Source organism: Sceloporus occidentalis, unplaced genomic scaffold, assembly GCF_023333645.1.
Source record: "Sceloporus occidentalis isolate IW3139 unplaced genomic scaffold, rSceOcc1.0.p SCAF_6, whole genome shotgun sequence".
Lineage (NCBI taxonomy): Eukaryota > Metazoa > Chordata > Lepidosauria > Squamata > Phrynosomatidae > Sceloporus > Sceloporus occidentalis.
In genome coordinates, this window is record NW_028316986.1 from 38758272 (window position 1) to 38785273 (window position 27002).

The 27002-nt window shown below is 40.6% G+C and overlaps 1 protein-coding gene across 1 annotated transcript in view; it reads left to right on the forward strand.

Annotated features, from left to right (window-relative positions):
- The first annotated feature begins 1468 nt into the window (after window positions 1–1468).
- Window positions 1469–27002, forward strand: part of LYPLAL1 (lysophospholipase like 1) — a 33717-nt gene continuing 8183 nt past the window's right edge. The window contains exons 1-3 of the mRNA XM_089529330.1: window positions 1469–1569; window positions 4647–4746; window positions 21690–21859. Coding sequence (XP_089385456.1) covers window positions 1479–1569; window positions 4647–4746; window positions 21690–21859 — 361 coding nt within the window. The 5' untranslated portion in view covers window positions 1469–1478. The remainder of the gene's footprint in view (window positions 1570–4646; window positions 4747–21689; window positions 21860–27002) is intronic.

Sequence of the window (27002 nt, forward strand, 5' to 3'; positions counted from 1 at the left end):
CTGCAGTGTGGACAGAGCCTTGTCCTTTTAAACTGATGTGCATTTTTAAATGATGTCTGTTTTAACTGACAAAAGGTGTGTGTGTTAATCGTTGTTGTTCTTGTTGTACTCTAGATGATGTAATTTTTAAAAGTATTTTAAACACCTTTATCTTTTTAACTGTATTTTATTTTTTAATGCAATCTGTTTTAAATATTGTAATGACCTGTTTTAATGTAACAATTTTCTGTTTTTAATGGTACTGTTTTTAAACTTGTAAATCCTAGTTTTGAGAAAATATAAGAATATAATATATAATATAATATATATTATTATATTTTACATAAAATATGATATAATGATTATTACTATTGCTGTTGTTATAATATAAGGTTATAATAATGTTATATTATTGTTGTTGTTGTTTCGTTATTGTAATAATTGTTTTAATGTAACATTTTAATGGTATTGTTTTTAATCTTCCGAGTCCAATTTTTGAGAAAATATAATATATATATATACACACACACATATATAAAATATTATTATTATTGCTGTTATGATATATTATAATAATAATGTTAGATTATAGATACTGTATTATTGTTGTTGTATAATAATGTTATAATATAATAATGTTATAATAATTTTATATATATGTAATTATTATTGTTGCTGTTGTAATATAATATCATAATAATAGTTATATTGTTGTTGTTGTTTCAATATTGTAATAATTGTTTTAATGTAACATTTTTCTGTTTTTAATGGTACTGTTTTTAATCTTTTAAGTCTCAGTTTTGAGAATATATATATATATATATAATATTGTTGTTGTGATGTTATAAAATTATATTATATATATAATTATTGTTGATGTTGTATGTTATAATAATAATGCTAATATATATATATATATATTATTGCTGTTATTATAATACAATATCATAATAATCGTTATATTGTTATTATTGTTGTTGTTGTTTCAATATTTTAATAATTGTTTTAATGTAACATTTTTCTGTGTTTTTAATGGTACTGTTTTTAATCTTCTAAGTTCCATTTTTGAGAAAATATTATACACACATATATATAATATTATGATTATTATTGTTGTTGTTATAATATGTTATAATAATGTTATATTATTGTTGTTGTTATAATATAATAATGTTATGTTGTTGTTGTTATGTTATGTTGTTGTTGTTGTTCCCCGCCTCGATCCATGGGGAGAGGCGAGTTAAGAAACAAATATTATTAAATTATTATTATTATTTCTTCAGCAGTGCAGTTGCAGCCTGAATACAACTCAATAATATTCCCTCATCCGCCTGTATAGCTGAAAGGCTAGCCCTCCCCTCCCGCGCATGCGCAAACCGCTCCCTCTTTGGCAGCTGAGGTGTTTCCATGTATGTGCGGGGAAAATAATAAGGCCTCCTTGCCGCGCCTGCGCAGTACGTTCCAACCGCCCATTTTGCTTGGCCAAGGAAGGAGTCAGCATGGCAGTCAATGCAGCGCTGCAGAGGGGCGCAGTGGTGGCGGCTCCTGCGGGGAGACATACAGCTTCCATCATCTTTCTCCATGGTTCAGGTGGCCTGCAGGTGGCGCTAGCACTGGGCTCTCTGGACTCCCAAGGAGCCTCACTTTGTAGGGGGAAACTGGGGCTGCCAAAGACAGGGTTTTCCCCATCCCAGGGTGACCCCCAGCCCTCCACCTTTTCAAGGGCCTGACCTACTACCCTGAAACATTCATTACCTGTGGGACTGCAGCTCCCAGAATCCCCAACCACCATATTTATGGATGGTGGGAGTTGCAGTCAACTAAAGGCACACACCTTGTATGTTTAGGGCCCAAAACACATTGCAGAAATAATCCAGTTTAAGTTTAAGACTGCTTTAACTGCCCTGGCTCAATGCTATGGAATTCTGGGAATTGTAGTTCATTGGTGGCCCCAGAGCGCTCTCTCTCTCTCTCTGACAGAGAAGGCTCACAAAACTACAGTCCCCAGGGTGCTTTACTTTTTTAATGTCTTCTAAACATTTTTTAAATCTTTTTTAAAATATGTGATATTTTAAATATGTGATTTGTTTCAATTATTGTAGTAATTTAATTTAATAGTAATAATTTGTTGTCTGCTATATTTTTATTGTTTGAATGCTATTATGTATTGTTGTTGTTGTTGTTGTTGTTGTTACAGTACAGTACAATACAGTTTATTCCTGACAACCAAATACAGGTTATAGTCATCAGATTACAAAAATAATTAAAACCTTTTAAAACTTTTACAGTCAGTTAGCTCTATAAAATATAGTATCGAAGTATCAAAGTTTTATTACTTCTTATGGCCAATGGCCTTTGCGTAAAACAACAGTACATACAATATACATACAAAATACATACAAAATTCAAACATGTCGTATTTGTATCAAAAATACAAAAAAATAGATTTAAAAGTTAAAATAATTGCTATTTTAAATATAAGCATATAATTATATTTATATTTAAATATAAACATATATTATATTTAAATATATAATATAAAACATTTATTATATTTAATATATTAATTTAATATGTTTATATATTTATTTGTATATTTGATATAAATATAATATATATTATATTAAACATATTATATTTAATATATAAACATATGCTTTATAAACATATAAAGCAATAGGTGTACACTGAAATTACAAAAATGTTTCTTACTAAAACATATTGCAGTTTTCCATAATTCGTTCAGATTAGTATAATCTGTTTGTTGCAGATTATTATTATTATTATTGTATTATGTTTAACATTTAACTATTTTTGTAGAATGTACGCTATAGGCAGGTTTATTTTTATCTGTTTTAATTGATTGTATGTACAGTGCTGTGTAAATTTACAGCACTTTATAAATAATAATAATAGTAATAATAATTCTGTTTTGATGTACTAGTTTTGCATGTTTTTAATTGTATTTTTTTATGTTGTAAGCCGCTCTGTGTCCCAGGCTTGGGAGAAACATGGGATAATAATAATAATAATAATGATAATAATAATAATAATAATAATAATAATAATATAAAGCAGTCTCAAACTGGATTATTTCTGCAGTGTGTTTTGGACCTAAATTAGTCTTTAAGTAGCCTCAGTTTTCTTTTTGCCTGAATCTCCCCCAAAATCAAAGACGGATGGAGACAGGGTGGACCAGGTGTCCTCCCTGCAAAGGAGGACAAGGCGCCTGGGAATGCAGGCCATTCAAGAAGAATGTAGGACATGACCAAATTAAAGCTTTTAAAAAGGAGCCACTCATAAAAATATAAATTAATGCTTTAAATGGAGGGCATTTTGGAATTCCTCCTGGACAGTAGACAGGAATGGAGGACATGTCCTGGAAAAGGAGGACCTCTGGTCACCCTGGCTCTTCCTCAGTTGTTCCTGTTGTGTGCCTTAAAGTGGTTTCTGACTTACGTTGAACCTATTAGAGGGTTTTCTTGGCAAGATTTGTTCAGAGGAGGTTTGTCATTGCCTTTCCCCTGAGGCTGAGAGAGTGTGACTTGCCCAAGGTGGGATTCATGGCCTTGCTGGGTGGGAGCCGAACCCTGGTCTCTAGAGTCATAGTCCATCGCTGAAACCAGTATGCCAAATATTAGCCAGAAATTTCATCATGTCACTTTTAAGGTGCCAGAGGAATCACTGCTTCTGCTGTGCCAGGCTAACATGGCTACCCTTTTAGCTGTTTGTAAAATAAGAAAGCAACTCTGCCTTTCAGCCACCTAGGATCTCAAGTAGTGTGCAGCCTTTCATTTTTGATACTTTTTAATTTTAGTAATAGTGGTGTTTTCTTTGTTCAGTTCTTTTGGAAGTTAGGGTCTAATGAGGATGATCAGAATGGTTTACTTAATGTGGACTGGTACATTGTTCTGCATTACTATCTACAACATAGCAAGGTGGCTAGCAGTGCAAAAAGGCAATCACACGTTGGACTCAGCAGTTGACCTTTCAGTGGTTCTGTTTCAAAGAACATGTTTACAGTCCCAGAACACTTTAATATTGGTGTATTTTTCATTACCTTAAGGTTGCCTTGTTTATCTGACTACAGGCATGCTGAGATTGTTATCCCTCAGCAGGTGCTATTCTCGTGCAGCTCTTTAATTTCTGGTGTTTGAGTAGGTGAGCTAGATCAAAGCCATTTTATGTGGTTTTAAATAGCCTTTTTTAAAAAGTGTGAAACTTATTGGGGTTATTGCACTGTAAAGCTGTTTTTACTGCCTACATGTAAACTTGTGTTTATAAGGGATCGTTTTTCATGGAAAGTAGAATAGCTGGAGCTGCCAGTTCCTGATCCAGAGACAACACCTGTTGCTTGAGAGCTCCAAGTTAGTGAGACTTTTATTCACAGAGTACAGAACGACAGCCTGTTGTCATGCCTTTACTTTATATACCCTGCTGTATTGAAGCATCTGCACTCCAGCAGCTGGGGAAAGGAGAAGGCAAAATAACTATGTATGGAACAAGGAGAGACATCAAGTACTGCTAGGTTTTCCTGAAATTCAGTAAGGTTGAGCATTGATTTCCAAATGTTGTGCAGTTTCTCTCTCAGATGCAAACTTGTGTGTGTGTGTCCAGTATTTAGTACTCTATAGATATCTAAAGCAGATTGTGTCTTTCTATATTAGGTGATACTGGCCAAGGAATAAGAAACTGGATCAAGCAGGTTTTGAATCAGGATTTGTCGTTTCAACATATAAAGGTCATTTATCCAACAGCTCCTGCCAGGTACTCTTCCATGCAACTCTTAAATTACTGTTTTTCAGATGACCATTATTATAAATAATTGTTGTTAACAGTTTTATTGTTAAGCAACACTGGCAAAAAGAGCAGATATAAGGTATGTACTTGTTCCTGCAAATATTTGGGGAATGCACAAAGAATACACATTTGCCCTGAAATTTAAATTGGTTAGAGTGATCCTAGCTACAGAATTGGAAATCTGTTCCTGAATACCAGTCTTCAGATCTCTGTTCAGATATAGTATCACATCCTGGTAACTGGAATATTATTATATCTTAGCCTCCCCCCCCCCCCCATTTGTAAAATAGGTAGATAAACAGGTCTTCAGGTCTGAAAAAGCTAAGTCTTGCCTACAAAAGGTCACACAACAATAAATTAATTTTGGGGGTGGTTGTGAGAAAGAATGAACTGAAGGCACAAGGAGTTTAAGACACTTGGATTTACATAACAAGTCCTGTATATGGTAGTGATTAGTATGGTTATAATTACATCAGTATTTTAAAGTATAAAGAAACTTGTTTACATGACTGCCTTCGTTTACACACATGCACACAATCTACATATTTTGTTAAGATCTTAACTTCAACCCTTTTGTAAATTTAACTTTTAAGTTGTCAGCCTCATGCCTCTGAGCGCTAGCATGCAGGCGAACTGCTGTGCCAAAATGGTGACAGCTTAAAGATTTTATTTATTTTGGACAGTAATATCATGCTCTTGGACAGGTTCCTTGGGGTGGCAAATTGCTAACACAAGGCTATAACTACTCAACAGCAAGTGAATATTCTCTTGACAAGCAAAAGCGATCACATCATTTTAATCATATTCTGAACAAAAATATACTTTAAGTAATTATTCTTGCCCATTTCCTGTTATCCAGTACAGAGGTTGTTGCAATCAGATTTAATGTGGCTGTATTTGTGAATAAATGTTCTGCAGTGTTCTGGTTATAATAAATTTAGTGGATCTATTGCCTCAGAAGTTCTGTACTAGAATTCTCACAGTCCATTACGATTGGCAATAATAGCTGGGCTTTGGGGAGATGAAGTCCAACAACACCTGGAAGGCTGCATGATTCCCACTTTTGTTTTAAAGTAAAGAGTGAACATTGTACTCTATATTAGTCCTCTATATTACTTCAGAGGAGCAATATCATTATACTCTTGTTACTAGAAAAGTAGTATGTTAAAGGTAACATTGGCACGTTCCACACATGCCAAAAGTATGTGCTCGGCACGTACTAGGGTTAGGAAAGGATGTCCCTTCCGGACGCCCTAACCCTAGTACGTGCTGAGCACGTACAAAATGGTGGCGGGCGCTGCCATTGTGACGTCACAACCGCGCCACCCCCAAACGGAGCGGCGCGAAAGTGACGTCCTGGTGCTGTGCGATGGCTGCACTAGCGACGCAAAGCAGAAAGGGGCCAAGTGGCCCCTTTTTTTTGTCCCCGCTGCTGTTGGGTGTCCTTGGGGCATGAAGCCCCAAGGACACCCCTTTCCAGGCTGTGGGGAAGCGGCCTTTTAACGCTTCCCCACAGCCTGGAAAGCGGTGGATCGGGGCCTCAGAGGCTACCACTGTGGCAGCTGAGGCCCCGATCTGGCTGGGAAAGGGACGGGTACAGGCCGCCCCAAAGGGGCGGTCTGTAAACCGCCATTGATACTTGTAGTATGGAACTTGCAAATTCTGAAAAGGTTGTGCCTGACACACTAAAAGCCACTGCCAGTCAGAGTAGGCAATACTAGCTAGATCAGTGGTCCCCAAACTGTGTTCTTTAAGGGATTTTGGACTTCAGCTCCCAGAATCCAAAACTATTGGCCAATATGGCTGAGGCTTCTGGGAGTTAAAGTCCAAAATCTCTTAAAGGTCAAAGTTTGGGGACTGCTGAGCTAGATGAACAAACAATCTGGCATGGTTGGTACTAGCTGCTTGTGTTTCTAACAGAGACTTGGAACAGGTGTAGCATGTTTGATCTCATTAATAGATGTTACATCTGCTTGCAGGAGTCAATGTTGTTACTATAAATCAGATTTCTACAAGTTGGTATGAATAATGGAAACACAATGGTAGTTTTTGGTGAAATTAAATGTTTTGATACAGTTGATCTCACAATAGAAATTATGACAGTTAATATGTGATGACATAATGATAAAAAGTGTTTCGTTTCATATTAAGCCATGGGACCCAGAAGTCCTCAAGGGAGGCAGTAAGAGTAAGAGGAAATTTTGGAATATAGATTTTTCCAAGACATAGCTCAATTAACAAACCCATTGACAGTGAAGGCTTTTTACACCCCACTAGCTCTCTGTTTCTTCCTCAACCTCTGTCTGGCTTGAGTTTTTTTAGCAGCATTAACATTGAGAGAATGCTGAAGGAGGGCTGGAGAAGTGCAGATTTTGTGTAACATGTTGCAACATTGTATTTTGTATTGCATTATGATTTTTACTGTACACCGCTATGATCATTGCAGAATAGCGGTCTATAAATAAAACATATTATTATTATTATTATTATTATTATTATTATTATTATTATTATTATTAACATTGTGTCTTCAGTAAGCAGCACAGTAAAGCTTGAGCTGGCAAAGGATGAGCCTCTACTCTTAACTGACCGTATTGTAGCCATGTACAATAGGTAGTAAACAGAAGCTGGTTTCAGAATCTCTCACTGAGCATATGTGAACAGCAAAACAGAGAAAGGAGAGAGGGGATCTGTCTTACCAGCTACTCTCAGCATGTTTTTTTTTTAATTTAAAAAAAAAACACAGTCTTTGTATTTGGCCACCAAAAGAGAAATTTCAAGAAAAGTAGAAGCTAGTAAAAGAAAAGAAAAATCATCCTTGGATACAGTTTGAAAGAAGCCTTTCAGTGCTCTGAAGAAGATACAACATGTTTTCCTAATTTCAAATGTATGTGTTGTTACTTTTGGATAAAATGTTTGCTGAAACATGCCCCACCTTTTTTGGTGTGGCAACTAAACTCTCGTCTTTCCATGTTAGTTCTGCATCTGGTCCCAAATTTTATGTTAAACAAGTAATGCTCAGGAACACATCTGCTTCATTAACTGAGGTTGTACCTATAATAATTTTGTTACTCTGCAATGGAGAATTGACAACTACATCAACTTTCCATAGTCAAATATAATTTAGCCTTTCCATTTCCCCCTCCCCCACTCAATTATTCTGATTAAATGTGCTGTAACTTAAGTTGGGGCTTTAAAAATAGCATCCAGTGCCACATCTGTTCAAGTGGTTTTTACAGCAAATGGTGTTTTTTCTCTCTCTCCTTGGAGTAGGTATAGTTGCAACATTAAATACTGATTTAGCATCTAGTGGTATAAGTTAAACATTTGTTTCTGTTGACTGTCTAAACTGAAATAGAATACCACTCCCTCTTTGTCTTACAAATAGAAAGTGATAGTTTAAACTGGCATTGCAACAGCCAACGTGGTCATCTTAAAATTATGTAGTCTCAACTTTATGAAATGACTATACTGTACCTTATTATGCTTTCCTTTCAACAAATCTAGGTCAAAGAATCTTGATTTATGTAGCATTTCCTTTTCTCAGTTCTCTTCTTTTACAAATCTAATCTATGAATAAATTGATTCTCTGGATGCACCATTCTGTCAGCCAACAGATAGTTTAGACTCTTTTTATTACATTTTTTCATTAAAAATTTAAATATCTGTTGACTGCTGGAAAATGGAGTAATGCAGATCCTTTTTTCGAGCGTGCGTTAGAGACCTTTTTTCCCCTTGTATGTCTCATATCAAGACTCTTCTGCTATACCACAGAGTCAGCAAGGTACTGTTTTTTTTAAAAAAAATGGGAGCTATTTGATACACAAGTCTTGTTGAGCATAACTAAGTTTTGATAACAAGAGATGAGTTGAGAGATGAGCTGAATATGGCCCATTGGTCCTGCTGTGGCCTAAAACTCATTGCCTTTCAAAAGGTGGAGGAAGAAACAATGGGATCAGCAATACTGGAGTTGAACCTAGCCAAATGGGAAGGAATTGGTCACTGGAATCAAAGTAGTTAGTATTTTCTACTAATAGAATTAATGATTGTGGGACAGGCAAAAGAAGAGTACAGGTAAACACAAATCCTGAATTTCAGAAAAATTGATCTTTTTTTTAATATAGTCTTTATTGAGTTTTTTAAAGATAAAAACATATATATATATAATAAAAACAAAAATAATTATTCAATTTCCAAGCTTAAGATGCTTGATGCATTAAAGATATACCTACCTTCCTCCTTCGTTACTTCCTAGCTAGCAGTCCATTTTTAATCATACACTTTTTGAATCTTACATTACCTTTTAAACAAATACGCAAAAAATGAGGGTTTATAACTATGCTTAACCTCCAGCAAGTTCTATACAGCTTTTGTTTTTGGGTACACCAGGCCAGTAGATTCCACTTAAAAATTAACCAAAAATGACGTCAGAGTTAGTCTAGTTTTTGTTCAAATCTGGCAATGATTGATTAACAGATATCAAATACAATCAATGCTTACAGGGGTTCTATTCCCACTACTACATCTCTCCCCCACTCCTTTTTAAGGAAGTTGATGACATCAATCCAGTCTTCTTTAAATATGTTGTGTTTTTCCTTTTTAAGACCTCTTGAAAATTTATCTTTTTTTAAGCTCAGATAAATAGTCATCTGAATCTCATGGCTAGAGATGCTAAAAGAAAAAGACACCCAGCATGGGTAGGATTTCATAAAGAAGGAATGGCTAAAAGCACAATCGCAAACAAGTCTATGGAAGAATTAAAATAGGAATTATCTTAAAAAGCTGATGTGCCTGCACCATAAACTCAAAGAGAAAATGAAGATGAAAAAAAGAGAGCATATATTAAGAATGGAAAGGAAGCAGAAAGTACCAAGGAAGAATACAGATATGTAACCCAAGCTTGAAGAAATAGTATAAGGGTTGCTAAAGGTTCCCAACTGGCAAAGGGATCAGGCAAAACTGCATTCTGTTACTCTCTGTGTTTAACTTGTACACAGTAAACACATGCAGAGCTAGTTCAGATTCTGAAGAAGGAAGAGTGAAGATCAGAGGAAGGAACATTGTCAGTCTAAGATATGCATCCCTATCTTGTGGGTCTGAGCAGATGTGAGTGTATCAGAGGGGTTGGATGTACCTCAGATACAATCACATCTGCTCAGACCGACAAGACAGGGATGCCACACTCAAGGAATTACAATGAGCATTCCTCAAACTACAGTACCCACCACATGAAATAAAAAACCCAAATAAACAAAGCAAGACTTGTACCCAGGATTGATCTATTTCAGAACAGACTGAAGAGAGAAAACAACAGAACTCCACTAGTGGTCATATACAGCTCCCAACAGACTATTCAGGCACATCATCAGTGAACTGCAGCCCATTCTGGACATCTTTCATGGTCTCTTGGTGGCAGACCTTTACTTGCCTACAGACAGCCTCCAAACCTCAGATACTTACCAATAGCAGGACACAAGACACAGATGGAGACACAGGTACTAAGCTTTGCCACAAACCAAAATGCCAACTCTGCCCACACATTTATCCATCACAAGACCTAATGACATCACCTACAATACTAGGGGGACATTCACGTGATCATCTTCCAATGTGATTTATGCCCTATTATAACATCAGTGCCCACTAGCGCTCTACATCAGGCAAACAGGCCAGTCCCTGCAGCAGAGGATAAATGGACATAAATCAGACATTAGGAATGGGAATACGCAAAATCCAGTGCAGAAAATTTCAATCTCCTTGGGCATTCCATCTCACTCCTCAGAACAGCAGTCCTTGAACAAAAGAACTACAAAGGCAGTTCATCTACAGACTATATTCCCTCAGCAGTGGATTGAACAAAGATAATGGAATCATGGCACACTATACACATTTCAACACTATATGACCCCTTCCCAATGAGGGCATCCTACACTCATCTAATCTCTTCACCTGTGGGCTAGTTTCGAATGCCAAACTGGATTTGCCACTTCATTTGCACACACAAAGGCTAGTTCCTAATGCCTTTGTTCACAAACGACCATTGTTAAAACTGGACTTGCCACTTCATTTTCATACACAAAGGATTTTGAATTTGAATTGACTGTGTCACACACCAATAGCAATAGCAAGTACATTTCTACACCACTTATCAGTGAAATAGAACTCACAAAACAGTTTACGATGTGTAAGCCAATTGCCCCCAACAAGCTGGGTACTCATTTTACTGGCCTACAAAATGATACAGGGCTGAGCGGACCTTGGAGCCATGTCTGAGATTGAACTCACAACCTTGTGACTACAGTAATGTCATTTAACCAATGTGCCACCAGGGCTCCCAATGGCATATATGGGTCTATCCCTGGCTTCTACTCCACCAAATGCATCTGAGGAAATAGATTTTAGTTGGAGTGTGGTGGAGTCTCATTCCTTGGAGGTCTTTAAACAGACTAGATGGCCATCTGTAGGGTATACTTTGATTGGGAGTTCCTGCATGGCAGGAGTTTGGACTGGATGGCCCTTATGGTCTCTTCCAACTCTATGATTATACGCAAGTTCATGTTGCCAACTTCTTTCTTCCAGTTAGTTTCAAAGGTGCTACAAGATCTCTCTATATACGGGATCACCATGAGTTGAAGTCAACTTGAAGACAGTTAACAAACAACAAGAACAACATGCTAAAGCTCAGAATAATCACAGACTAGCTAAGCAAGCAAGGAGCAATAAAATGGTTTTTCTTCTTCGTGGTCTCTGCGAATCACACAAATGGGTTATTTCTGCGCATGCACAGCAAACTCGGAAACTTCTAGAATCTCCAGGCAGAAAGTCATGTAACTTTCTGCAGCCTCTTGCAACTTTTTGGCGGTAGCCCCGCCCATCCTTATATAAGACCCCTACTGGTCCGCCCTCCTTCAGTTCCTTCATTCCGCCGCGTTTGCAGCTCGAGGAACTTCGCTTGACTTACTGAATCTCTAACTGGCTATTGAAACGGACTGGACCTTTGACCACTCTCTTCGATTACGATTTGGACATTGTCTCAACTCTCTCGGACTTGACGCAGACCGGTAACGACTACCCATATGGCTTCGTTTAAGCAATGCACCAAGTGCGGGGTCAAAATCCCCATGTCTGATGGACACGATAGATGTGTCCTCTGCCTTGGAGAGGAGCACATCCCTGGGGCCTGCAGGCACTGTAAGGCCATGACTGCCCAGGCACTAAAGAATAGGGACCAAAAACTTAAGGCGTCCCTTTATGAGAAAGCATTTCGCCCCAGCACGACGGTCCAGGAGTCGGCTGCCCAATCTACAGCCGCTGACCCAAAGGCTAAGCCGGAAAAGGCTTCAAAGAGGGCTCATGGAGACAAACAGAAATCCTCCAAGTCCTCTAAGGACCACCGTGAGGCTAGAAGGGCCAAATCAGCTTCTCCTCCGCCCAAGTCCAGGCGCAAGGGGCCCCCAAGTACCATATCGGTTCCCCCGCCTGAGTCTCATGGGCTACTCCCATTCCGGAGATCACTGCAGCATCGGCCCCACCACCTCTGGAACCACGGGTCCTCATCTCCTCCCATCTGTCAGTACAAGACAAGGAACTGGAGATTGTTAACTTGGGAGACTCCTCAGAATCTGAGGGAGAAATCCCTGATTCGGACGCTCCCCTCTCGCCACAGAGACAGAGACGTCCATCTAGATCACCGTCCCGTCCATTGAGGCAGAGACGACCATCCAGATCACCATCCCGACCCAGACGGGTTGGTACTTCTCCGCAAAGGAGAGATAGAGCAGCTTTGGGGACAGAAGCGGACGAAGCCCTAGATAGTGGCCATCCAAATCGTTCTCCTCTGGATAGAGACCATTCGGAACGCGACCTCTTCAATACATACCCGGATCTAGTTTACGACCATCATTCTGGTCAATATCTCCTTCCAGTTGATGTCGAATATCTTCGCCGTACTGTTTCAGACCCTTCCAGAGCGAGGCTTCGCTCTCCACACCACCGGCCCATTGAGTTGGATACCGAAGATCCATCCAGACGCCGCTCCCGTAGCAGGGACCCTTCTCCTGCCAGCCGCAGAGGCAGTCCTACCAGCCGCAGGGCCAGTAGATCACCTTCAGAATCACGTTCCCGCTCCGCGTCCCCTTGCCATCAGTTGGACGCCGATCAGCCTCTCTCCTTTGGCGAACCGGACGCACCTTCCCTGACGGATGACGTCCGTTCCTTTTCGGACAGAATAATTAGGATGGCTGATGCTCTTAAATTAGAGGTTGCCCACTCTGAAGAAGTGGCACTCGATCCAGTGGAGCGTAGAATCCATGGCTGTGCCCCAGCGCCTCCCTCCCTGGCATTTTTACCTTTGTTGGAGAAGATCGCTAGAAGGTCTTGGGACACTCCCGCGACTATTGCCTCCACATCTAGGAAGATCGAGAATTTATATAGAGTTACACCATCTGGACCCACTTGGCTATTTAACCATCCGAAGCCGAATTCAGCTATCGTAGAGGGTTCTCAGACCTCCTTCTCTGCTCGGCCCTCATCTTCGCCTATAGATAAAGAAAGCAGGAAGATAGATGGTTTGGCAAAAAAGTTTTATGCTTCTGCTGCGTTGGACATTAAAATAGCTAATTACGCAGCATGTATGGGGGCATATGTCCAACTCTTAATGGAAAAGATGGACCCTGTCATTGCAGAGCTCCCTGATGACAAAAAGAGACTTATGACCGCCATCAGAAACGAAGTCCACCAGGTAGGAGGCCAACAAATCATTTCAGCGCGCCATTCCACAGACTGCGCTTCAAAAATCTTTTCCGGATCGGTGGCCCTCCGCAGGTATGCCTGGCTGCGTTCTTCGGATCTCAACCCTCAGGCAAAATCCACCATTGAAGATATGCCGTTCGACAACTCCGGCTTATTTAACAAAGAAACTGATGAGAAGTTAAGCTTCAAATACAGAATGAAAGCCGCCGCCAAAAAGCATGGCATGTCAGCTCCTCCATCTAGACCACCTCGACAGAGATACACTGGTCAACGCTCTTGGTTCCATCATGGTCAACAGCATTACAATCAACCGGACCGTCAGTTTCAGTCCCAGGACACCCCTCAACAGGGCAGGCCATCAAGATCCCCTTCTTCTCAACAGGATCGACGTCAGCCATCTCAGAGCCGCTACCAACAGGGCTATAAAAAGAAGGATACCAGAGGCAAGAAACGCTTTTGAAGTTTCCCAGCACACTTCGTCACCGCTGTAAACAGTCTATGGCCCTTCTTTAACACCTGGGCCTCTATTACTTCAGACTCTTGGGCCCTTAACATCGTTCGATGGGGTTATGCCCTTGAGTTCTCTGAGCTCCCTACCACCGGAGCTGTCATTCCTACTACCCCCTCGGACACCCTTCTCGACGAAGTGCGCTCCCTGTTAGATAAAGGAGCTATCAAGCCTGTACACCCATCACGGGTTCGATCATGCTTTTTCTCTAAGTACTTTATAGTCCCTAAAAAGCCTGAAGGCCTTAGACCCATCTTGGACTTACGTGCCTTAAACTCCTTCATAGTATACAAACGTTTCAGGATGATAACTCTCGCTTCTATTCTGCCACTTTTGCAGAAAGACGCCTGGTTCGCAACCTTGGACCTGAAAGACGCCTACTTCCATATTGGCATTCGAGAAGATCACCGCAGATTCCTCGCCTTCACCGTAGGTCAGGACATCTTTCAATACAAAGTCCTTCCATTCGGTCTCTCGTCAGCTCCAAGGGTCTTCACAAAGTGTATGGCCCCTGTAGTCGCATACCTCCGTCAGAGAGGAATTGCAGTCTTCCCGTATCTGGACGACTGGCTGTTTACTGCACCGTCAAGGCAATCCCTACAACACCAGATGGACTTTGCACAAAGCCTGTTACAGTCATTGGGAATTTGCATCAACCTGGAAAAGTCACATCTAACTCCATCCAGGCGGATCGATTTTATAGGCACGCTACTGGACTCACAAGCTGCCAAGGCTTACCTCCCACCGTCCAGATTCCTGACTCTATCTCGGGCAATTCGAGCCTGCCTCCATTCCAGACATCTACCAGCCCGTGTGGTACAAGTCGCGATGGGACATTTGGCTTCAACAACTTTTGTAACGCCATGGGCAAGACTACGTCTGAGACCAGTACAGTCTTGGTTCCTTTCCGTCTTCGATCCCGTAAACGACCGACCCGACAAGACGCTCACCATTCCAAGGAAAGTCCAAGCCTCGTTACGTTGGTGGCTCCAGCCAGACAACATCTGCTCAAGCATGCCCTTTGCCCCACCTCAACCAGACATAACTCTTACGACAGATGCGTCTCTTCAGGGTTGGGGAGCCCATGCATTGGGACTCACAGTCAAAGACAAATGGTCCCACGAAGACTCAAACCTCCACATCAATGCGTTGGAAATGTTAGCAGTGGAAAAAGCTCTCAGAGCATTCCAAAACCTACTCTCCAACAAAGTGGTTCTCCTCCTGACAGACAACACCACGACCATGTACTACCTCAACAAGCAGGGGGGTACGAGGTCGAGGACTCTTTTAATAATAATAATATGTTTTATTTATAGACCGCTATTCCGCGATGATCATAGCGGTGTACAGTAAAATCGTAATACAATACAAAATACAGTTAAAGGAGGGAGAAGTCTCGTCCTTCAGGCAGTCCCTGATGTTGCTGGTCTGCCTGATGGCTCCCTCTGAGGCCGAGATGACAGTTGAGGAGGGAGGGGCCTCTTCCTTCAGGCAGTCCAAGATGTTGCTGGGTCTGCCTGATGGCTCCCTCTGAGGCCGAGATGACAGTTGAGGAGGGAGGGGCCTCTTCCTTCAGGCAGTCCAAGATGTTGCTGGGTCTGCCTGATGGCTCCCTCTGAGGCCGAGATGACAGTTGAGGAGGGAGGGGCCTCTTCCTTCAGGCAGTCCAAGATGTTGCTGGGTCTGCCTGATCATTTTAGACATCACACTCAGAATATGGGATTGGTGTATACAACACAAGATACTGCTTCAGTGTGTCCACCTCCCAGGAGACGAAAACGAGCTGGCAGACCAGATAAGCACATCCCGGTCAACATGCCACGAGTGGATGTTACACCCAGAAGTAACTGCCACTCTCTTTCAACGGTGGGGCACCCCGATAGTAGATCTGTTCGCCTCACCCAACAATGCTCAACTGCAAACCTATTGCTCTCAGATTCGTGCATCCGGTTCCCTGGGAAACGCCTTCCAATTTCCATGGACAAACGGTCTCCTGTACCTGTTTCCCCCCTTCCCGTTAATCACCAGGGTATTAGCAAAGATGTGGACGGATTCCACGGATGCCATTCTGATCACTCCATGGTGGCCCAGACAACCTTGGTTCGCCCCCCTGTTGCAACAAGCCCAAGAACATCTCTGACTGGACTACAGACCAGACTTGCACTAGCTTCACGGCGGACAAGTCCACCACCCCGAGATGGAATCCCTCCAATTGGTGGCATGGAAGATTCAATCCTGAGATCACTACCATCCGGAGTGCGAGACATTATCAAAGCAGCACAAAGACCGTCTACTCAGAGGTCTTATGCCTATAAATGGAGCAGGTTCCTTACCTTCCTACGAACCAGTGATGTGTCACCGTCTAATGTCTCCATTCCGGTAGTCCTGGACTTTCTTATGACATTGAATACCGCAGGCCTCTCGTTGAGTTCCATAAAGTCTTATTTGTCTGCTATTTCATCACATTACTCATTGCAAGACAAGCTGTCCTTGTTTAGAGACCCTCTCATAAAAAGGTTCCTCAGAGGACTCAACAACTTACATCCACCAGTTGCAGATCCTTCTCCACAATGGAGCCTGGATACCGTTTTGGCAATTCTGATGTCCAGACCATTTGAACCTTTAGCTACCACAGATCTGAGACTCCTGACATGGAAGATGGCCTTCCTGGTAGTGATCACGTCAGCCCGTCAGGCCGGTGAACTGTGTGCACTCAGAATGGACCAGCCCTTCCTACGTTTTCACAGAGACAAGGTCGTTCTCCTGACGGGCATCTCGTTCTTACCAAAGGTGGTGTCTGCTTTCCACGTTAACCAGGACATTGTTTTGCCAACCTTAGCCCCTAGCCCGTCCACGGACTCTGAGTGCCGGCTTCACTCCCTGGATGTTCGCAGGGCACTGGCATTCTATCTAGACAGAACGGCTGCCACCAGACGGTCGGAGAGACTTTTTGTATGCTACTCCGAGACCAAGAAGGGGCTGCCGGTTTCACCGCAGAGGTTTTCCAAGTGGATTGCCAGTACCATTCACCTCTGCTATGAACTGGCAAGGAAGCCCCTACCAGGACGGGTTAGAGCCCATGTAACTAGGGCGGTAGCAGCATCCTCGGCCTTTTTAGCTGGGATCCCGCTTGAGGATGTGTGTAAGGCTGCTGTTTGGTCACAACCAATGACATTCATTAAGCACTATAGGCTGGACGCCAGGGCCAGACAAGATGCAGCCTTTGGGAGGGCAGTGTTGCTTTCTGCCATACATTAAGTATTAACACTGTAAATAAATAACACAGTTGTTTGATGTATATACTTTATTCTTTGTTGATTTTTTCTTGGCCGACACTCCCTCCTCCTCTGACTATAGCTTGCTAGTCTAACCCATTTGTGTGATTCGCAGAGACCACGAAGAAGAAGAACAGGTTGCTTACCTGTAACTGTGTTTCTTCGAGTGGTCATCTGCGAATTCACACAAACCCACCCATCCGTCCCCTCAGTGTCTGCTCATTTGATAACGCTTGCTGCCGCACTGTCTGCGGCTCATTCGGAACTGAAGGAGGGCGGACCGGTAGGGGTCTTATATACGGATGGGCGGGGCTACCGCCAAAAAGTTGCAAGAGGCTGCAGAAAGTTACATGACTTTCTGCCTGGAGATTCTAGAAGTTTCCGAGTTTGCTGCGCATGCGCAGAAATAACCCATTTGTGTGAATTCGCAGATGACCACTCGAAGAAACACAGTTACAGGTAAGCAACCTGTCCTTTTTTTCAAATTTGTTCAAAAGAAGAGAACAAAGTCTGCTGCTCAGGGAGGATGGTAAAATGCTAACAGATCACAATGGAAAAGCAGAATCAGTCAACACTTATTTTGCTTCTCCCCCCCCCCCCCCCCAAAATAGGAATGTATGCTTTCATGCATCGGCAGAGACCTTGGGAAGGGGTCCCAAGTTTGATAAGGAGATAGACAGGAATCTCTTGTTGTGCCTTCATTCAAACATTAATGTATTCAAAACTTAATGACAACAACATTATGACTATTTGCATGAATGAATGGGGCATTTAGATAATAAATTTCTATACCTCAGGTACACACAATACTTTTTAGTAAAGTAAATCAATATGTTCAGTTACTATGTATACAGTAGTTAGTTATAGACAAAAAAGGAGAGACACACTCATGGGTGAATCACTCCTTTCATGAGAAAGCAAACATATATCGTAGTAAAACTATACTATGTGCACAAGTATATATGAAATCATTGGCTTATCTTTATGTTTGTTCTTCTGGGAAAAGACCACAAAAATTATTAGTAACTGCAATGTTTTACTGAGTAAAAGCATTAAAATCTGCCAAGGATCCACATTTGTGGATGTCAGATCATTCCAATTTCATGAGATTTACAGGTTTTTTTGTAATAAATTTGGTTGGTTGGTTGGTTAGAAGGTTTTATATATTTCTTTAAACTTTTGGGTGAATCAGCATCCTATGATCCAGTCTGTATTGCCCACTTCCCTAACAAAGTGCCTTTCAGATGTGTTATACTACAATTTCCATCACACTGAGTCAACATAGCTACTACTATGCATACTCTACATGCAAGATTGACATATCCTTCCCTGCTACCTTTAGTGTGACTTCCCAAATTTGCTAAACCACAGAGAGCATTTCAGAAATAAAGACATGGCAAAGGAAAGTTTCAAAAACATCACTTGAGGTTCATTAAGACTTTTTTGTATTCAGAAATTATTGTAATCCATTTTTAATTCCATTTTGTGGGAGCAAGACTGAGTTTTATTAGCATGGAAGCTGATGATACAAAGCCCTAGGTTCAGACTCAGGAAAGAAATTAAGCATATACATCCATCTTCAATGAGTCTAAACTAAAAAGGCTAAGATCAAGCCAAATGTTTAAATTTTCCCACACTGAAATCAAGAACACTTAAAACATTGATTCATTTTGGTTGGATCATGCCAGTGGGTAATGGAAATGAAGGCAATTTCAGCAGCTCGCATTTATCACAATAAAGAAACTCTGCTAACATGTTTAGAAAATGATTTTATTCTCTAGTGTGCACCTCTACTGCTGTTCTTCATGGTGGTATTTGAAAACACTGGCATCCATACTAGTGGGGTTGCCAATGGGAAGAGAGCCAAGAGACATCAGGAGTTAGTACCAGTGGATTAATCTACACAAAACAGGCTGTCAGGAAAGGAAAACAAGCTTCTTTGTTCTGTTGTAGAAAAAATAGATCTTTACTGTCACAACATTTAAAGTGTGAGGTTTGTCAAGAAAGACAGCTACAGTATATTTTTAAAAGTGCTGCTCTGTAGAGTCTGATTCCACAAATTGCCCATAAAAACTATACTTCAAATTTAGTCTGCATTGTCCCCATCTGAAAAATGCTCCTAAACTGGTTTGATGGTCCTGAAAAAAGGAACAAGAACGTCATATTAAAAGAAATGGATTACACATCCTTCCTTTTGCTAATTGCACAAAAAATGGTGTCATCCAGTATACAAATGGGATGGAATAGCTATGCTTGTTGAACTTGATGCTGTGCTATCCCTTTGTTGGCTCTTGGGCAGTGTCTGCTATCTCTCGCCACAGCTGTGCAACCCTGGAAAAAGTGCAGATGCTAGCATAGGGAAAAGCAATGGGATTCCAGCAGTTATATTTAGGGTTTGGGCATGCTGGCTCTTTTTAAATGTTAATGAGTTAATACTTCCATTATTGTTGTCTGGTTGCTGGTTGGTTGGTTGTGCAAAGTTTTTTTAAGCTACCATGTATGATAATTGTGCAGTGCATGCACGCACACACCTTCAAGCCATCCTTCACCTTATGGCCCAATGAATTCCATAGGATTTTCTTAGACAAGTAATACTCAGAAGTGTTTTTGAAATATAGCTTACAACATCTGGTATGCATTGGCAGTCTCTCATCCATATGCTAACCAAAGCTGACCCTACTTAGTTTCTAAGCCCAGATGGGATGTGGTTAGTGATCCCCAAACTTTGGTCCTCCAGGTGTTTTGGAATTCAGCTCCCAGAAGGCCCAACCACCCTCTTGTCAACAGTCAGGAATTCTGGGAGCAGAAGTTCAAAACATCTGCAGAGTCAAAGTTTGGGAATTGCTGCTTTAGAATATTTAGGCCCCAATATGATAATTAAATAATGTTAAATATTTCAGGCAGAATTCAGTAGCCATCTACAGCTCAGAAACACAGAATGATGGTGGGTTTGTTTCAAAAGATGAATTTCAATTTTTTAATGTAAAAATGTTTTTACAGCTTTGTTCATTTTCTCAACAGCCGTGGTGGATAAGATATTATTTGTCATATGACATAAATAGCAAGCTGGAGTTCAGGAAAAGTAGAGTATTTTTAGAGTTTAATTGGGCCTGAAGCTTATACCCAGCTCTTTGTTTTTTCCACTGGTCCAAGCATTTGAATTATAGTCATACAGTACTCACTTCTCCATTCTGCCCACAGTTTTTCATTCTCTGGGGTTCTTTTAATAATGGAAGTGCATCTACCTCAGTGGTTTCTAAAACTTGGTCCCCCAGATGTTTTGGACTTCAACTCCCAGAAGCCCCAGACAGCTTGGCCAACAGCCAGGAATTCTGGGAGCTGAAGTGAAAAATATCTGGAAGACAAATGTATGAGTACTGTATTACTGATCTAGCTGATAGAAAGTTCCAGGACCCAACACTGTGGGTAGGGTTTAGCCCCAGTCACCAAGACATCCCTTTTGCTCTTAAATTTGCAATGTAGATATCATATAGACCACCTTAGAGAGCCAGCATGGTGTAGTGATTTGAGCACTGGGACTAGGATTCTGGAGACCAAGGTTTAAATACCCATTTAGCCATCAAAACCCACATGGTGATCTTAGACAAGTCACACTCTCTCAACATTTGGGGGGGGGGGGGCAAGTTAACCCCATTGCCAAACAAATCTTATCAGATAAACCCTGTGTTAGGGTAATTTTAGGGTTGTCATCATTTGAAAACAATTTGAAGGCACACCACAACAACATAGCCCAACTTTCATCTAACAAGATCAAGGTGGCATATATAGCTACCCTGCTCCCCATTTTATTCTCAAACAAACAGAATAAATAGGTAAGTGGGGCTAAGAGAGTGCAACTGGCCCTAGAGTTCTTACTCAGTTTAATAGCTCTGTGAGAACTAGAACCTAGATCTCCAAACACTAGCTGCTACATCATCCTGGCTATATAGATATATATCAATTGAGAGGACTGTGGCCCTCCAAATTTTGGACTGCAGTTCCCTATCATCCCTCTCCAATGGCTGTGTCATCTAGGGCTAATGACAACTGCAGTCCAACAAGATCTAAAGGACCACACATTGCCCCAACCTGATACAAAACATACTCCGTTATCCTCTCTCTTTCCTCCCTCTTCATTCCTTCCTTCTTCCATTTCTTTTTCCTAAATAACTGGGTCCAATATTTTTTAAAGAAACAGATTTATTTTTGTTACGTGTAGTTTGAGTCTTAATCACCTACATAATTGTGTGCTGTCCATCTACCACCACTCTAGCTAGCATTTGTGGAAAGACTCCTAAGACACAGAATTAATTGATTTCCATGGATGTATTACAATGTCTGTTCTCACATATTTTTCTATCACCTTTTTTTTCCAGACCATATACACCTATGAGAGGGTCCTTGTCCAGTGTGTGGTTTGACAGATATAAGATCTCTAACGATTGCCCAGAACATATTGAAACCATTGATTCAATGTGTCAAGCACTTACAGGGTTGATTGATGATGAAGTTAAAAATGGCATCAAGAAGAACAGGATACTCTTGGGTAAGATTTTAGAAGAGAAAACTTTTAAGAGAGCTCATTCTGTGAGCTGAGCCAAACCTGAAAATGTGGTGAGTGGATATGGAAGCTTTGAGTAGCCAAAAAACCTTCGTACTGCTTGGGTAGAGTTTCTGCTAATGCCTTTTAGTTGCTGTCCTCAGCTCATTTTCACTGTTGCATTCTTACATTTGGTTTAAATTGATTGATGGTTTTATGAATTGATTATATTGATAGAGGGTTTTATGTCTTATATTATTAGCTGCCTTGGGAAAAATTGCTGCCTAGAAAGGGACTATGAAATGCATTAAATACAAAAATTAAATTCTAATTAAATGCAAAATTTGTTCTTATGGGATTTGCAGGATTGGAGTTTTATTATGAAGTCCATTGTCTACTATTTTAGATAACTAATAGGAATGTTGGTGAATTCAGTATTTGTTTTATTGATTGTATCTGTATTGTATTATTTTATTGATGTAATCCCACCTCAATCCATGAGAGAGGCGGGAAATATAAATAAACATTATTATTATTATTATTACTACTACTACTACTACTACTACTCTGTGAGGAGTAAGAAATAGTAGTCTAGGGTAGGAATGCACTCTGTCACAGCATTAATCAACATAATTTTTATTTGCATCTTACTTGAGTTCAGAAGCTTAGTGACAAATGGAGCAATGCTGTCACTGTTTAAATATTGGTAGGCTCTGCTTTGCAAAGCTCAATATGAAATAAATGGGAACTGTTCAATAACAGTAATTGCGGCCATTAACATCTGCTATAGATAAGGCCACTTTTCCCTTGCATGAGTCAGCGGAAAGCATATGCCATGTGTAAAATTTGCTGAAGTATCTATTATACTACACGCACTTGTTAGTAGGATGTTATTGCTTTTTCTTCATATGTGGGATTTAAATACAGTGGTACCTCGGGATACGAAATACCCAGGTTACGAAATTTTCGGGATACGAAAAAATCCCATTGGAAAACATTGTTCCGGGTTACGAAAGTTTTTTCGGGTTACGAAAAAACTTTTGGTGCTTTTCGGCGCGATTTCACACGGAATCGCGGCTTTTCCCCATTAGCGCCTATGGGAATTCGGCTTGCGAAAGCCTTTCGGGTTACGAAATTGACAGCGGAACGAATTAATTTCGTAACCCGAGGCACCACTGTATATGATGACATGCACTGGAGTTGGCATGCTCTCCCTCCTCCCCTGTATGGGAAAAATGCTACGAGGGCAGTTGCCATATACCTTCCACCATATTGGAGCTAACTAGGTACTGCAGGCACAACAATGAATAATCCAAGGTGGTTAAAATTTGTTTTTCATGTGGGAACTTCTAAAATCTTATCCAGAAGCCAGGAAGATCCCAAGTGATGGAGCCAGGGCTCTTTGTGCCTATTTCTAGGTCTGAGCTTGTCCTGCTCCTGAAGCTCCTTATTTTCTTTGCCTTGGTAGCTCATTGTCCCAGCTCCAAGGTTTAGCAGAGATTGTTTAATCTGGTTTTCATGTTTTTTAAAACCTTCTGCTGGAACTGAGAAGCATGTTAAGATCCTTCTAACCATTGGACAGGCTAGGAGGACATCAGCACAAAGTTCACTGTACTTTGTCCTAATATAACAGAATTTGGGGTGGGCTATTATGGAAATATTTTCTGTCTGTGAAGTCACTGTTTAGAAATATATTTCTGTTTGGAACAGTGCTGCTCTGCAAAGATGCCCAAGCTAACTGGTGATTGCCCAAACAAAACTTTCACAAAACTTTCTTTTGAGCTGTTTCAAAGGTGCAGGTGAATTTCCACACCATTTTTTCAAAGGAAAAAAAAACCCTAATGCATTACGTGTGTCCTGTGTTTAAAATACCATATGAACTATGACACATAAGCATCAGTCTGGCCCAGAGTGGAGGCAATGGGATAATTATCAATCTGATGATTAACACTATTGTTAAACCAATGATTATTGAAAGTAATAATTTATTATTGTCCCTTTCCCCCTTTTCAGTGACCTACCAGATTCTAAGCACCTATTTTTGTTTGTTTGTTCCTTTTAAAAGAATGTTTTAAACACATGTTAAACTAATGCAAATATAGTTAATTTCCTGCACACATACCTCAGTGTAGGATTGCCAGATTTTAAAAGCAGCAATACAGCATAGTCAGTTACCTGTTTAAGACTGGCTGGGGCACATGAGGCAGGCCTGTATAAGAATACCTCAAGTATCATGAGAAGTGAGACTCTTACAAGACTTCTGGGTTCATGCAAGAGCTCAGATCTTCTGGAAACCGCCAAATACAGGAAGAATTCTTGGTAGCTGCTGGCCATCTCCAGATCCATAGTGGCCACAGAAGAGGAAAAGCAGACATCAGCTACACTTTTCAGCAGATATACTCCTGCAATATTTGGCATGTTGTGTGAGACCATTTTGTTTCATACCAAATGCTCAGGATAGTCTGTTGGGCAAATGTGAGGGGTTAACGGTCAGCTTTGAGCTTACTCCTCCAAAAGCCATGCTGTTGCATTCCAGGTACATGGGAAGTGATATACTATTCTTTCCCAACCCTAGTATATCTGAAAGTTGGCTCTGGACCTGCATATTGGCATAACAGAGGGCTAAGGGGGAGAGGTGAAAGTTCTGTTGCACTCGCATAAAGTTTTATTTATATTCTTAGGAAAATCCCACCTTTGTGCCATGAATGGGAACTTGGTGTATCTGCCAATAAAATCAAATGAAAAGCTAAAAAACGAGAAAGAGAAAACATCATGTTAAAACAAGCAGAAAAAGCAAGAGACATCACCCGTCTACTTAAAAGCCACATTTGTTGCAAGTCAGGTCAATTGCAAATTCCCTGCCTGAATACAATCATTTTTGCCACACAACAAGGAGGGAGGCAGGCTAGCCTCCCTGGGGAGGACATTCAGTGTCTGGGAACAGCCATGTAGAAAAGCCTTGTAAATCTATGCTATAGATTTAAAGGCTCTCCTCCAGTCTGTCTTAGGCTACATCTGCACTGCAGAAATAATTCAGTTTGACACCACTTTAACTGCCATGGCTCAGTACTGTGAATTCTGGGAACTGTAGTTTATTGTGGCACCAGAGCCCTCTGACAGAGAAGACTGTCTCAGAAAATTATAGTTCCCCAAATACCATGGCATTCAGTCATGGCAGTTAATGCGGTGTCAAACTGGATTATTTCTGCAGTGCAGATGCAGCCTTACACTAAGGGCGAAACAGATGGGCAGAAAGGGCTGATTGAAGCCACCCGTTCTGAAGACAGATTGGGGCTGTGGCGAACACACGTCACAGCCCCAAGCCATCCAGACGGCAGCTTTTATAGCCGGTCTGTTCCAGCTCAAAGAATCACTGATAACCTCACTTTGAAAAGATCTATCTGGCTTGTTCATTTGGGTATGTGTCAACAGCATACATCATGTATATGTACTAAAAGGCTGTTTTTGCCTCTCCTGCAGGTTCAGACTCTATTTATCATCTCTTTGATGTACTAAGTGGCAGAGTATAACTGTAACACTCTCTCTCTCTCTCTCTCTCTCTCTGTGTGTGTGTGTGTGTGTGTGGGTGGGTGGGTGTGTATATATATATATATATATATATATTTTCTACCTGTGGCAAATCCTTATTATTTCTTCTTGTCCATTTCTCAAGGTCATTTTTTTCTGTTTCACTCTTTCTCCTTCTAGTTTGGTAGGCCACAAATATCCTGATCCAAGCCAATTGGTCCTTGCCACCTGTAGTCACTTTTATGAGCAGCCAGTGAAAATAAACTTTCTGTGACAGAGCCATAGGCTCAACAGTATGCCAAGAAATACAGGCATGCTTTTTGACCCCTTGTTTCATTATAATAACATGAGACATGCAACCACTCTTCTGTTTATTGCTAGCCTTCTTCCATCTCTACTGAACCACGAGAGAAAAAACATGAAAATTGTTCAATTCTTATAAATATTGGCATGTTCACTCTCTCCTATATATAAATGGGAATTGAAGAAATACAGCACTGTACAAGTTGAAGAAAGTGAATATTGTCAATAACTGAAAACAGAAGGAATTGAATGGAAAAAAAATCTGGGCAAGCTGCCAGTCTGTTTCCACGGCACTGCATGCCCCAATCTTGCTGCCCCTCATAAAGTTGTATCTTCTCTTCATTATCAAACAGTTTGTCACTGTAGGTATTTAACTTTTAAAACATTAGAATCTGCACTACTACCAGTATAACTTGGTTGAAAATATTGTTAGACTGCCATTCATCATATCAGATTTAAAATACAAAACAAATACAAAAAGCAGAAAAAAGGCCAAATGAAACTTTAAGAGAGATTTAAACCTGCACAGTTGGAGCTGTTCAATTGATTGCAATACTTTGATAAATTAAAAAAGTTTTTCCTGACACCTAAACAAATGAGATTGTTATGCTAAGCGAAGAGCAAAGAGTGTTCCATAGTTTTTGGGCAGCCCAAGATCAACATCTATCCATGTTGATTAATCATGTTGTTAATAACCTTGGAAGCTGAATCTCTGCCACTGAGATTTGCCACAAGTCATAAAAAGCCTGGAAAAGTTATTAAAATTTTGCTTCCAGTTTAAACAAATTTATTTGGGGATGTTGGGGACAAAGCAAGATGGAGGTGATCCCTATGCCTTGTTTTGAAGACAAATTGCTACTCTTGGAGGTTCCCCAGAATCCCTGTTTCTATTTTTAAGTCTTAAAAGGTTTTCTTTTTCAGTGCAGGCTGGTCCAGGAGAGACCTGGGGTCCACAGAAACAGTACTGGGGACAAGTGTGCAGCCCAGGGCTATGTGATTTGTGCCACAGAGCTATCTGGACACAAGGCAGTGTACAACCTTTAAAAGACAATTTAAAAAACCTATTTAATACGAAAGTTAAAATACAATTAAACTAACTTTGATTTTAAAATGCACATTATAAACACAAAACAGCATTTAAAAAGAAATTTAAAACAAAAGAAAAACCCTACACCCCTTCCCCATTAAAAACTCTTATCTGCTGACACAAATGCCTGCTTAAATAAAAAGGTCTAGTTGCTGGAGGAAAGACAGCAGGGAGGAGACCAGCTGGACCTCCCAAGAAAGGGAGTTCGTAAACTTGGGAGCAGCCACCAAG